Here is a 15,389-nt window from a genome sequence, read left to right on the forward strand (position 1 = left end):
GAGAGGCTTAACATGCTGATGACATGGAGGCAATGAAGTACAACACTGTTATTCCAAATGTCATGTTATGCTATTTTCATTTCTGTTGGCATCTGCTCCATGTTAAGAAATGCATACTTCCAATACAGCAGCTCATTAAACAGGTTTCAGTTTGCTCAGAAATCAAATTAGAATACTGTTACAGAGTTACAAGTCCTCACATAATTATTAATATTACTCTCCACTTCTGTGAATCCTTTCATCCACAGAATCCAAGTGCTTCAGTTTATTAATCTTATAACATTCCAGTGAAGTATCACTGCAATGAGTTTCACCCACCAACTTAGTGCAGCAGCCTCTGAGATGTTAAGTTGTAGCTGTTGAACATCAAAACTGATTTAAAGTAAGGAATGATGAATGCTCCATCAGGATTTAAAGAGCTGTGAGCATTCATTCTACTTCCAGCAGAACACTAAAATTTAAACACTTTCTTTTAAGAAAATTAAAATGGGATTTTTACAAGAATAACAAATGTAAAAAAGTACAGTCACCAGGAGAAAACACTTAGTCTTAAAGCAGGTGCCTCACACATGGATTCATCAAGTTCCAAATGCTCCCTAAAAGCCTTTTATACAAGGTATAACACACATTTTTATGTGTGATTGGATGATCCGATAACAGTCAATATATGCTTTATTTTTCTACAAAATGAACTGACCTTTGTCAAGCAGCTTAGATGAGAAAGAAAAGAAGGCAGAGAAAAGAAAACCCTGTCATTCACTTTTCTGTGGTCACTCCTTTACCCTTCCTAATGACCAAAATCAGTACTTCAGTAGAAAGTAACACATCACTGATCTTCACATGAGGGTGAAGACCTTATAAAATATGCTATAGACAATGTTCAGAGATGCAAGGGAGTATATCCTCCCCTCTTTTATTTTTCTGTTGCTGTCAGGACCTTAATGGTATTTCAATTTTTGAATCATATGAATCCAAATCTTCTTTTTTAAACTTGCTTTCTGAAAGACATTCATTCCCTTTGAAAAACTCAGGCAATAGAGACTGGTGCTTCCATGGGTTCTCTCTTCATTTTCTTACATGGATCTCTCCCAAGTCCCAAATTATTCAACAGCTTTTAATGTTCCCTTTGAGGATTCTAGGAACACAACCAACGTCAAAATCTATTAGACACTGGTGATTATTTCTGCTTTATTTTAAGCAGGACCAGTACTTAATCTTTTTCTGATGCTTTCTAACAGAAACCGGTCCTTTAATCTACACACTAGGCTAAGCATGAATCCCCTTTAAAGGTCACCTTCCTTGTCTGTTTAATGTTATCACAAAAAAAAATTTTTAAAGTACACATTTATCAAACCCTTTCAATTGCTTTGATTTCATTCAGAACATCTCAAGTGATTCTAGTAAACCAGCTATCAAAGCAGGATTTGTAGTAGAGTGGCATGTCTGATCCCACTGCTGTCAAAGCAGAATCATTGTTTATGTTGATTTGGTCTAGACTGAAAGGTTATTGGGGAACCTGGCAATAAACAATGTTTATCTAAAAGAGAAGTGCAATTAACATGCTAAAAATGTTTGTGATTCCCTCAGCATCCTTTAATAATGTTGTTTATTTTTCAGTTTTTGGTGCAAACCAAGATACCAAAAAGAGAGTTCCAAAACTCATCTTTGTGTTTTTAAAAATCAATGAGGAAATGTAAGCACCAGCAGAACCTGAATTAAATAACACCTGTTGAATTGAAGACGGGTTGCCTTTTTTCACTAGCTGGAGGACAAATCCCATCTTCACTTTCAAAGCAAAATATGTGCTATTTAGGTCAACCATTTTGCAACTAAAACCAATTTTTAATAGAAGTTTAGCCTATGAGTAAATAAACTGACTTCACCTCTCCTGCTATAAGCTAAGTATGGTATGACAAGATTTACCATCATCCTGCCCTATTTATTCCTCTAGAGCTCATACAGCTCTCTAAAGCTAAACTTTGTCCCAAGTAAAATCTTTGATTTTGAGTCCTAGTATTTACAGATTCAAGACAGAAAAATATCCAAACTAGGCCTTTTAGAGCATGTAAGTCGTTAATATGAAAGGACATAAAACACACATAGAGAGGATTTCTGGAAGATTTTTTCATACGCAGTGAAAAGATGACTGCTTATTAAGGAACCATATTACTGTGCTAGCCCAGCTGGGATATGACAACAAAAGCACAGATTGACTTGCTCTAAAAATGTAAGTAGTGTAAGTAATCTAACCAAACTGTTAGCCAAACTGCCAATAGTAATCTTTGATTGATTCTCATACTCTTCAGGATGCACATGAAAAGTCTCATCATTTTCTTTAAATTATCTCCTTTTCCAGCAGAAATTTCCTCAGGTAAGTCAGGCTCAAAATCTGAGAGTGTACTTATGCCCCGAGGCAGCATCTCCTACCAACAGACCTATAGCCAGCAGCATAAACTGCTGTGCTGACGACACCAACTGGCTTTGATAAAGCAAGATCTCCAGGTTTATAGCAGAATGATTAAAAAAGCAAGAAGTGTAGTTTTTTAGGGGGGCTCATATTTACATTTTCTGATAAGACAAAATTACAGTTCACAGTCTTCCTGTTCTTGCTCCCACTACATCAAGCTAAACCTCCAGCAAACATGGAGATCCCTAAATCAAATAACCATCTTACAGTGAGTCATGCCTGCTCAAGCAAAACATTGATATCCAGTAATATTAAGCTGGTGCTAAAGCAAGAGCAATGAGATCTATGCAGCTGTTTAATATAATTTTTTTAGCACATGAAAAATACCTGTTACAGCAACTATTAAATCAATTGTGAAGATTTATCAGTAGTTTTCTCCTGTATAGTATCACAGGCTATTCAACCTTGCCTCTGCAAAGTCACCTCTCTTAATTCTTGCTATACTGAAGCCAATCCCAAAAGAATAATATCAAAGCTGGCAATCTGGAAGCTTCCAGGGTCTTCCTCATATTGTCAGGTGTGTGTTAATTTCCATGAAAAGTGAACACTTCACTTCCTATGCTAACTGCTGATTTATAGAGGAATATGTACAGTTCTTCCCTGCGAGTTAGGACTTCTAAATTCTGCAAATAATTCTGCATTAAAAATCAAAAATCCATGAAGGACCACCAGCAGCAGCAAGCAGTGGTAGTTTCAAGCAGTAGTTTTGAGTCCTGTCCCATGCCCAGCAATTCAGGGGCTAAGACACTTGAAGAGAAAATTTCAGTATGGTTCTACCACAAACATTTCAGGCGGAAAGTAGTGAACAGACACAGGGCAAGTAATTGATAACAATATGAATTATGCTTACATTTTGAGATAAAAAGACAGTAACCCTCCCATAAATCAACCTGATCACAAAATGTGGAATTGCACAGGATAAAGAAAAATTCATAGAGAATTGTAGCAGAGACTAAAGAAAAATAGTAGCACAAACACTCAACTCTTAACCACTCACAAAACATGGTAGAAGGGGATAAAGTGTGCAAATTTAGCTGTCATCAAGAACTGCTACTGGCTCAACAAGACCTCAGATAGATACCTTATTAACACAACAAGCTAACAACCGAATAGACAGAAGAGGTGTAGGTATTAAACCACTCTTTTCTACTACTGTTCTTTCCTTAAAATCCTTATAATCAGAGAAGCCTCTAGATGTCTGCAGAATGATTGTCCAACAACCTGGCAGCTATTAGAGAAAAATGACAGCAGGATTCAAACTGTTTCACATTCTTTGGAATGGGGTGAGGACAACTTCCAGAAACAGAGGTGGAACCAGCCAACAGAAGGCACGATTTTTGCATTAGAAATAATGCAAATCACATGTTTTCCTATAGAAGGAGCACTTAAGACTGTCAGGATGGAATATCATTTGGATAAAAACCCTCAGAATCAGAAATTTCAGGAAAAGTAGGAATTAGGTCGTAGAACAAGGGTAATGGGGAACAAACCCAAACACAAAATACATCAAGGGAACAGGTAACAGCAAGTCTCTTGGGAATATATTCTATGAGAAAAAGGAGTACAGGATGGTTATATGTTATTAAGAAGCATATGCACAACTGAAACAACAATTTTACAAACTGCTTCTTAATTTAGCCATTAACACATGACCTATTTTAAAATAGTATTTTTAACTATCATTAAATTAAAATTGTACCAGGACACTATCCTGATGTGATCACAACCAATACAATTTCACCAAAGCTTTCTCAATTGACAGTCAGAAGCTTCATGCAAATAAATGGTGGTAACAAAGGCACAGTGATGACACATTAAAGGTGAGACAAAAAACCCGAGCATAAGCATTTTGAATTAAACAGAGAAAGACATATGCAAGAGATAAATCTAGAAAGAAACAGCAGCAAAAAAAGGTTATACAAATAAATCACAGGTTTTTAACTTTTCATAAGGATTTTTAAAAGATGAAAGGGGCTCCTTTTCTCAAGAAGAATGGAGGAAAAACCCACAAGTTATGTCTAGATATATAAAAAGCCTGCTTACTGTTAGCAAATATTGTCAGAATCTTGTGGAAAATAGAAAAGAAGCTAGAGAACTGAGAATAAGAGCAAACTTGTCATTCTAGGAAAAAGGTATAGGTGTATGTAAATGAAAAATTCACAGTGATCAAATTACTAAATAAACAATATAGATAAAATCTTGAAGGATGTGATAAAAATACCATAGATATTTTACCCATAGATAAGTATAAATTACTGAATTCTTCTCTGAAATAACTGGACTGATGACTCAGAGAAAAGCATGTACCATACCCTAATATTAGTAAAACTTTGAATACTACACTGGTGCTTTCAAGAAAAGAACAGCTTTTAACCACTAGCTTAAATCAACAAAACAGCTTGGTTTGGAAACTTAGGTCAAGATTCCGCAGAAATCTGTACCAGCCTGCCTCTAGACACATCCTCTTCCTTTTTATTTCAACAGCCCTGATGTATGCTTGCCAAATTGTCACTTACACTTTTACTTAATACATTAAGAAATTATCTGCAATTAAGTTAAACTAATGGAAATTACATCATCATTTTTGAACAAACAATTATGTAACATTCTACATTTTAGAATTTTTTCCCTTCCTAGCTTTTGAGTTCATCTCACCTTGCACAGTACCTCGCCTTAACCTGAATACTGAAACTTATGTTCCCTTCCAAAGGACATTAAAATCAATGTTATGACACTATTTTGTTTCTGCTTTCTTTATATTTCATTTGCTTCTGTTTCAGTAGTAATGCTATTTAGTTTGTTTTCAGGCTGGTGTACACTAACCTGAGATGAGCACCTGATAAGAACTAAGTAAAAATTGAGACTTCAGGTCATGATCTATTATTTGCTTTCCCCAGCCCCACAATGTGCACACCCAAACTAAATAAAAGTTAATTTCTCTGTAAATATTTAATAACCTTTTCTTCTTTCAAAAGCAAACTCAATCAGTACTCTTGATTGCATGACTGTAATGTTGAATTCACTTGCTCAATATAAATTTGATATCAGATGGGTAAGACTTTTTCCTTGCATTATCCTAGAATGAACATGCAAAGAATGGAGATCCAAGTTCATCTGAGCAATATGTGAAGGCAATGGCATAACAAAGAATGGTAGTATTTTCCAAATGAATAGTTCAGAGACAGAGACAGTGATTGTTCACAAATTATTTCATTTTCTGAAAATAATAGAAGCAAGAGAAGCAAGCCACATCCTTAAAAGGTAAACAGTGAATATTTTTGACAGAACATGAGACAGTAATAAAGCTAACCACCCACTTCATATTTCTGTCTTTTCAGAGGTCTAGACTACACAGTATATTTTGTAACCCTTTAACAAAACATGCCAGACTGATCCTATATAGTCAGTTTTCCCTCTCTCCTGCAGAGAGGGCAAAGGTTTCAGATCTGCTAAGCAAAGGACACCTTTCATGGCAAAGCATTAATTTCTTAACCATGCAGATGCAGAAAGGTAACAAAAGTGGTCTCCAGAGCCTGAACTAGAACCCGCTTACAATTTTGATGAGGAAACAAGCAACAACATTTCACCATCTTCTTTCTTCAGCATAGACTAAGAGAAAAACATTACAATATGGACAGCTGTGCCCTGAGAAGGTCTGCATATTATCGTTACCTTATTGCTTCTCTGAAACTTCTGCAATGTCAATACCCTTGTTAATTACCTCAGCAAAGCAAAGGATGAAGGAAAAAAAAAAGCTACAGAAAAGAAGGAAAACTGCTTTTGTGTTGCTAAAACATGACTAAAAATTCAATTTCAGCTAAGCTTAGCTTAAACTAATATTTTACATCTCATTATTTTTTTTTTGCTATTTTACCTTTCATTAAAAAAATTCCATATGAATGCAGTTGAATATCACAAAGCTCTTCAGATTTTAAAGCTCTTTAGAACAATTGTTTTGAAGGGAGCCCTTGATGGGGGGCTTATAGATTTTTGATGAAAGTTATATGATTTTTAGTAACTTATTGAATTTGAGCACAAATGAAGAAAACCAGGCATAAGCAACCTTGGTGTATTTAAATCACAGTATCTTGCTTGAAAGTTCGGTGGATTTTGTATGTTCTGACATTGAAGCTATTAGTCAGCCCAAGCTGAGATTTCCTTTTTTTTTTTTTTCCATCACTTTCATCTTTGTTTTCATCTTTATTAAACATTTATCTTATTTTCTTTTTTAAAAAAATTATAAAACCAGGGTTGGTTTTTTTTTAGGCTTGCAGCTAATGACACAATTCCAGTGCTACATTTTATTGCACTTGTGATGACAGACTGCATTACTTAGCTTAACTATTCCTGCTTGTTTGACTTATGCTCTGGAACTGAATTTAAACAAGAAAACTAACAAAACAAAACAAAAATCCACCAAAAAAATTGCACAATTCCAAGGGAGCCTGATACCAGAATTTTGAATTACACAGAACTCTTGCTGAAGTGACGCAAATAGAACTGGGCATACACAACACAGATTTGTTTATCCCTGATTATCTACCTAACTCTGATATCTTTACACTATTTTTCATCTAAAATCCCAGTTTTAAATAACATTATTTAAAATATTTTTAGTATTATTTTTATTATTGTGTTTCAGCACAAGAACAAGGCACAGTTTTTCTGATGAAAAAGCACTACTCACTAGAGGTTTTTACTTGATGAAAGAAAAAGAAATTAATTGGAAACTATCCTCTAAGACTGTTATTTCCCTGTAGATTATGGAATGGAAAAAAAAATATCAATGTTGAAGAAATGAGGCTGAAAACAGGGATCATACATACTCAGTTTCTCTGGTGAAATGAGGTGGAATGACTGTTTCACAGTAGAAAGGCCAGCTACACATATGAAAGCAATATTTATTGGGATCTGCAGTCTATGTAAAGCTTTCAACTCTGCTGTCTAAAACTAAAAACAGGGAAAAAAATAGAGCTGGAGCCGTCAAAACTTGTTAGGAGTGAAAGCTACAGGTACAAAAATGAGTTGATGAAATAAGATCTTTGTTGGGAGTATTAAACACATGAGATAGTTGAAATGATATGACTTGCACCGTGGAGTCAGGTAATCAGTTTGCCTAACCCACCGAGTTTTAACCTCCTGGTGTTTTCACTTCCTTAGAACCATGTGATGTCTCCTGCATCTTGTCTGAGTGCCTGGAGCAGTCCTGACACAGATCTCCTCACCTGCTTGCCTCCTGCTCCCAGAGCACTCCTATTGCCATTCTGACAGAAACAGCTCACAAGTTGTGGGGGAAAGGAAGGTAAAAGAAAGAAGCCACTTGGCTAAGTACTAGGATTATTTGGCCTGAGAAATTACAGTTTTAAATACCACTGGACATCAGCAGCATAATATGATTTAAGAACTACACAGACCTCGCTTTCCTTGGGTGATAAATACTACAGACAAGAGTATTTCATCAAAGCAAGTAAGAAAATTGAGGCATTCCACATACAAAGGATTAATTATTTTTCCTCATATTTGGGGACAATTTATATCCTCCCCTTCTTGCCCAACTCAGAATGCTAAAATAAATGTAATGGTGCATTTTGCTTTAAAAGTCAGCTGTGGTTAAGTGAACAGGCTATTTCATGTGAGAAAAGAAGCTACAATTTAATGTCATTTTCACTAGCTAGATTCCTAGCTAATGTATCTGGGGATAGTTTAAGTGTGTGCTCACTATAAGGCATTTGTATTATATACCGTTTGCCCCTCTGTATTTTCAAAGAATATAGGTGAAAAATTAGCTATGTTTCTTATACCTGCTGTGCATCAATGGTAAACCTCTTCATACTCACAGATGTAGAAATACTCCCGTCCTGGCCTGAACTCAAATCCCAGTGAGAAGGGCGTGAAGAGCTGGAACTTTTCCGAGAACTTCAATGGTCCATTTGGGGAATGCGGCCGATTACACTCCCACCTCTTGAACCCTTTGGAAGTGTGATCACAGGAGCTGTAGCCATCAAAGTTCACCATGTACAGAACATAGCGTTCGGTCTTATCTTCTGGCACTGAGTCTTCATAGTGAGGGCAGAACACATCCAGGTAATCATTGATGCAGACATCGATGTGGTAGTCACCTCGCTGGAATCTGAAATCAGAGGAAGAGTTCTAACATAAGCACAGTTATCTCAGGATGACCTTGTTGCAGGGTGACATTCTCATATGAAAGGGCATCGCTAATGGCACTTCATTTCATCCTAGCCATGCACATTCACTCTCAAAAATGACCCTTACAATTCACCAGAGCTATCAGAGACTTCTTATGCTTATATATGATCATACAACCTTTTGGATAAAGGTTTTGCTCTATTTTTTACAAAATAGGTATGTTGCTATTACCCACCCAGTTATAGGCTATCCTTCTACCATTTCTTGAAAAATAAACAAAGAAAGTGTCTGTCTTATTTGGCTGGGTTTTTTTTTTTTTTTTAAATTGAAGAAAGAAAAAAGAAGCAGCAAAGAAGCCAAAATTATATCAGCATTCCCAAATCAGTGTCTATACAAACATCTGCATATGCATGCAAATAAATAACCCAAACATATCCTTTTCTCTGCATCACTCAGTAATCTCCCCTGTGCTGAAAGCTAACTTGACTGCGAGTACTTATAGTTACTACAAGAATACAAACAGGTTTCTCTTTCGTCATAATAAGCAACAGTTTGTCAAGATGCAAAGAAAAGTCTGTATTGTTTTTAAAGAGATTGGAAAAGCAGTGCTTCTCCTTCGCCAAAAGTACACATTGAAGATGTTGCTCTGTTCAGATAAAAGGATTCTGGGATACAAATTATCAGCACTCAGCCTAATGTGACAGATCTGAATGAGCGCCAGCTGAAAAATGCAGAGCAAGGCACCAGCCCAGATGCATTTTATTATTGCTGTTATTATTACTGATGATTCCTTAGAGATGTAGGATTCTTGTTTGTTGGGGGCGGGAAGGACTTCCTTGTTTCTCCCCTGCATGTTTCACTTATGTTACTTTCCTAATGCCTCCTATAGTGTCTGGAAGTATGAGGATAAATTCCCTGCCTCCATGTGAGCTTATACCATGATAGATTTAATGATTCCATAAACCAGGTCTGTGCATTCATTAAACTCCCTGGGGCAGCTAAAGAAACCAACCACTAACCTTCTCCACTTGAGGCAGACTGGGCTACTTGTAGCTTCTCTTTTTCACAGCTGCAGTTGTCAAGTGTACCACAGAGCATTAAAAAGGCCATGACAGATTTAAGCATAATACTTCTTTTTAGCTGAGGGGCATATTTTAAACACCTGATGGGCTTGAAATCTGCCATCTGGATCCTTCTATCTAATTTCAGAGAAAAAGCAATGTTTTGCTGGCCCTCCAAGGATAAATTCAGAGCAAACTACACCTTTTCATATCCCTACAATAATTTAACTTCAATAAAATAGCTTTTTAAAGGGAGAAAAACTGAATACGCATCAAAGCATGATAGATCTATATAATTTAAGCCAGTGCGCAGCATCACAGTTCCACTCTATAACATGGAAAAGCCTTTTTGAACCACAGTTCTTCCAGGAGAATTTACATTTATCAAAATTGTTGGTCAAGATATATATTTTTGTACTCCAGTGCTTCCAAAATCTGTCACCTGAACAGATAATGTCTTAACACTTTTGCAAAAATGCATTGTCTTCAAATTTACATCTGTTCTCTGAATCACTTAACAGTATGCTTTTCCTACAGGTAATGAAAAAGAGTGTAAGATACAAATAGAAAAGACGCATTCAGGCAAGAATATTTATATTTTTTCAGTTACAGTTTTTTTAGTAAGTAAAAATTGATACATACTTATATATAAGTGTGTTTTTGTGTGGACAGGATTTTTGTTTGTTTGTTTGTTTTACTATGTAGGTGATAAACTATTGCGTTTTCTCAAGGTTACCTCTTTTATCAGCCTGTGCCTTCACCATAATGCCCAATTACAGTTCTGTGACACAAACTAGATGCTTCCAGAATTATACTTATGTAATACATTCAAGATCACACTGACCCTCTCTACTATTAGACTTTTACAACACAAATAACCTTATGTAAACTGCTTTTCCACATTATTTTAAAAGTCAGTGGAGAGCAATAGGAACTTCTGTTGTTCTGATGTTCAATTCATCCAGTGTCTTTAGTACCTTGTAATGAGATGGATCACACTTCCAGAAGCAGCTAATTCTCTCCTTTAACCAAAAGCAGAGTCTGGAGCGACAAAGTGTCTGTATTGTAAATAGCTGAATTTGAAGGGAAGAATCCAACTGCACGGCCCATGATAATGAAGATTATAAGAATAAGGAGACATACAACTAAATGTGTGATCACACCTTAATTCCAATTTAGCAATGAAATCAAACTTGTAATCTGCACCAGTGAGATGATGCCGAAAAAGAAAAATCAAACCTCATCTGTCTCCCTTTTGGCAAAGTTTCCCTCTGAATTCTTGCTAAATAAATAAAACCACAATGTAATCTTCCTCTTTGATCACTGGTATTTTAGTAGATTCCATCTTCTTTCTTTCTTCCTAGGAATTGAAACAGTTGAATGTCTCCATTCATTCCAGCACACCCTAGCCTCTGAAGTGCTCCCTGCAAAGCAGGTCTGAGGATGAAGCACATAACCAAGTCCATTTTATCCCAGTGTCTTTACCTCTCATTCCCCTGATCTCGCAACAATTTCCTTGGTCAGTCATCCACCATAGGTAGGAAGTGTTTACATTTACGAGTGGAAAAAGGGAAGGAGATTGTGAATATTTTAAGTGATCTAAACTGGGCTTTAGCCAATGTTGTTGGCACAGGAGTGAACCTCCACCAGGGAAAATATGTACCAAGCTATTTTATCAAGCAGCTCTGAGTGAAGTCTCTTTACTCCAATTTATTAACCAACTATGAATCAGAGAGCAGGTATTTATTTCCTGTCTTGCAATACCCTAAAGAAGTCAGTAATCAAAAACTCAACAGGCATGTAAAGAAATATAGAACTAATTTTATGTTTCCAGAGAGACTACATCTCCAACTTCGCTGTTAGAGTGAACTGAAACCATTCCTGTTTCTTGAGCTACAAGCAGCATGTTGTATTTATCTTCACAATGAGGAAAGGAAAAGTCTTCTAATTGGAACAGAAAATGAAGGAATGGCCATGAGTAACTCACAAAAAAATTCATCAGCTTAGTCCTCAAAGCTATTAAAGGAAACACTTCACAAACACACTTCCAAGAATTTAACATCACATTTGGGTGGAAAACGCTCAAATTTACACACATTTACAAGCTGAAAACCTCTTACTTACTAGTACAATGCCAGATATTAGAGTGAAACAAAAGTTCCATTTCAAATTAAAGCACTGATCGACATTTACCCATCTACATACACTGAGGAGTGAAACATCTAAAGGGAAGATGGAGTCCATTAACAGACATTTGCAGATATGACAGGAATAGAAAATGTCCTGTCCCTTTTTCCAGTCTCATTCCAAACAGAAAACTTGTTAGTATGTTACTGCTGTATTTTCTCTTTTCCCAGTTCCATCTTCATCCCGTTCTGGCAGGTCCTCACCGAGACTCCCATGCCTTTTGGAACCATGTGGTGAACAGGAACTTTAATCTAGGAAGAAACCAGCTCTATCTAGATTTTGCATAATAGAACATGGTGTTGTGATAGAATCCAACAAAAAACACTTCTCCAAAAATCTGACAGAATCTACACACCTTTTTCCAAATAATGTCATTTGTCTCCATGCACTCCAACTTAAACACAGCAAAACACTGCTATTCAAACATAATTAACCTTTGGTTTTTGTCAGGTGTCATTCAAACAGTGTCTTGGGAAGATGCATACTACAAAGCCAGCCATTAGGCAGTAGTGTTATAAAAGCCATTTTGAAGAGAGAGACAGATAGTTAAGTACTTTCTACACCTAAATATTTTCATAACCAACAAACATCAACTTTCTACACAAAACTTGAACATCGCTTCCAGCAAAGCCTGTCAGAGGAATATTTCTGTGCTAAAGTGCACTTATGAAATATCCAGGTATTCAGGATGCAGAGAGAAAACTTCATGGTTATGCTAACCACAGAAAAACAAGACTAACAAAACATTTTGTAAATAATTAGTGCCTCCTGTATTCAGTTTATCCATTAACAAAGGGAAAGTACATGGTCTATGTGCATGCTTCTCTTCATAATTTGAAGTTCTGAAGCCTAAGTGACTCATCTTGAACTTAATGTCTTTGTTGGTCACTGAGAAAATTACAATTCATTTAAACAGATATTTAAAACACAGTAACAATTTTGTTTGGTTTCTCTCTTTCTTCCTTTCTTTCTTGGAATAAATACTACAAAAATCCAGTTTAAGAACAGCACAAATAACACTAATTGTTCATGTAGATAGATAAAAATTTCAATAGCTCTGCTTGTTACTTCTGCTACAAATCTTATTAGTTATATTCTATTTCCCTTCCTGTAAAATTGACACACCAGATGCTCTACTTCAAGATAAATGTACTGGAAAATTTGCCTTTTACTGTGTCGACCTTTCTTTATTTGGAATCTGTTCTGTCAAATGTGTGAAGCAAGGCTACACTGTGAACCAGAAAAGACTCCAAAGAACTGCTCTGAAAATAAATTATGAAACTCTGGTCTTCAGTCAGGTATTGGAAGCGATCAGATGCAAATGACCCCTATTCTGACACCTGGAGCCTGCACAGCCTGTAAACAACAACGTGCAGAGGACACTGCCCCTGTCAAATGCCTTGCCCCTGTCACCTTTTTCTCAAATGATAACATGAAATGTAAAACAACATCCACAAAATTCACCCAACTGATTTATTCTTGGGATAAATACAAACTACAGTTACCCACAATTCTTCAGAACAGCACAGCAAAACATTACTTGCTCTGTTTCCTAAGGAAAAAATATTTCTGTGAGCAACACACATACCCCTACAAATGCTACTTTCAACTCCTCCTTTTTTACTTTCATGGAGGCTAAGCCACTTTTTAATTACATTTAATTCAGAGAGAAGGCCATTCCTACAAATACCATGAAAAAAGCAAGCCAAGTGAGAAGATTCCATAGGTGTCCAAACAAAGGGTCAATCTCCAGTAGGTTAAATGTTATTAGACAACAGAAACAATTCTTACAAATGCTCTAGGCACAGGACAAATTTGAACTGGAAAAAATATAGAAACAGATTGAAAATTTTTTGTCAACTCTTTATGAAAACTACTTGTTTAAATGATTATTAACAGAGAGATGAGTATTGGTAGTTATTTGCACACGCAATACGAAAACCCAAACATTTTCCGGAAAATGTTAGCATCATTTAAAAGGACAACATTTTAGTTGCTCTCAGGATGTCTTGATTCACCATTCCATGGCACTGAGCTTGCCCATAGCTTTTGTCTGTGTTTAGATGGAAATTGTAGTGCATTAGGACTATTCCAAACTCTATTCAATTGCTGTGACTGGAACATAGCAGCATAACTTATGCCTTGTTATTCTTTTACATTCTTCAAGCCCCTTCATTTCAACCAACTTAACAGCCTTAAGTGTGATGGGGGAAATCTTGTGGTTATTAATTATCTGAGGGGTTGTGGGATTACATGTGCCATTTTACTGCAGATAATTTTAAATATGCTATTTCTGTGCTATGGAAAAATAACCTCTTTAATGCTTTTCTGCTCTTTTTACTGGCTTTTGTCACAACATTTCATAAACTCTGTTCCCATAGCTCTGCTGACATCAACAATGATTTTGATGCACAAACAAGTAAGCAATCAAAGAGCTATTTTAATTTTAGCTCTATTCAAACCAAAAGAAAATTCAACATTTTCCAGATGCTAAGAGAAATGTTTGCTAACAGTAGCAAGCCATTGACATTTTAGATCTCTAGCAGGGTATTGCTACCCTGAGCAAGCAAACAAAAAAACCCTCTAATATAAAGAAGCAGTCCATGACCTTTCAGTCCTCAGGTTACAGTTTCACAAGTTAAAACAAGTTCAAGACACCATAAAGAAAGACTATGTAGGACACAAAATCAAGGCTGTTGTTCAATAAAACAGTATTCAAAATTATTCCTAGAAAAGACTGTAAGCTAAATACACAATGCAGAAAGAAACTTATTCTCTTGTCATTAAGTCCTCTATTCAATTAGCATTTATTGGAGTAATTAAATACTGGGAAAGGATGCCAGGCTAATTGTTAGATTATGATAATTACACAGCTTTGCTGTGCTACAGCTGATCAAAAAAAGATGTGGTCACATGCACCCAGCTAAAGCTTCTCTGCAATCATCAGGCTTCCATGGAAAATTTATTACTATAAATTACTATAAATACTAATTTATACTATATAAATATATATATAAAATATATACTATTATAGTAATTTATTACTATAAATTACTATAAATACTAAGGCCACTTATTACTAGTTCATTATCAATCAGTCAGAGAAACTTATTATTTGTACCCTTCCTTCTACTCTCCCACCCACTCTGCCGGAACAAGCATCTCAAAAGATTGCATCCTGGTCTCTGCCTTCCTCTGGCTCCCTTCCATCATAATTACACAGCTGAGGAGAATCAGGCTCCTGCACTTGAAAGAGTTCATCAGACTTCAGATCACTGTTTCAAAACCGGCTGCAAGAACCTATCACATTTCTTAAAAGAGGCAGGTGATGTCCCTGCATTTCACTTCACAGGCATCTGTGGGAGATCAACCTTCCCCTTTTAATCTTGCTATGTTCCTCCCATCTAGGAGATTTTTCACATTACTTGGATGGGTCCAAAAGCAAAAATCAGAAAGAAAGGAGCTGCATTAAGATGGACTTCATGAGAAAAAGCATCAGGTTTATGTGGCTTGTCCCCCTGCAG

At 36.1% G+C, this 15,389-nt stretch overlaps 1 protein-coding gene across 1 annotated transcript in view; it reads right to left on the reverse strand.

Moving 5' to 3' along the window:
• Positions 1-15,389, reverse strand: part of EFNA5 (ephrin A5) — a 208,856-nt gene that overhangs the window by 30,918 nt on the left and 162,549 nt on the right. The window contains exon 2 of the mRNA XM_038124869.1: positions 8,305-8,597. Within this exon, the coding sequence (XP_037980797.1) occupies positions 8,305-8,597 (293 nt within the window). The remainder of the gene's footprint in view (positions 1-8,304; positions 8,598-15,389) is intronic.

This window comes from Motacilla alba, chromosome Z (assembly GCF_015832195.1).
Source record: "Motacilla alba alba isolate MOTALB_02 chromosome Z, Motacilla_alba_V1.0_pri, whole genome shotgun sequence".
Lineage (NCBI taxonomy): Eukaryota > Metazoa > Chordata > Aves > Passeriformes > Motacillidae > Motacilla > Motacilla alba.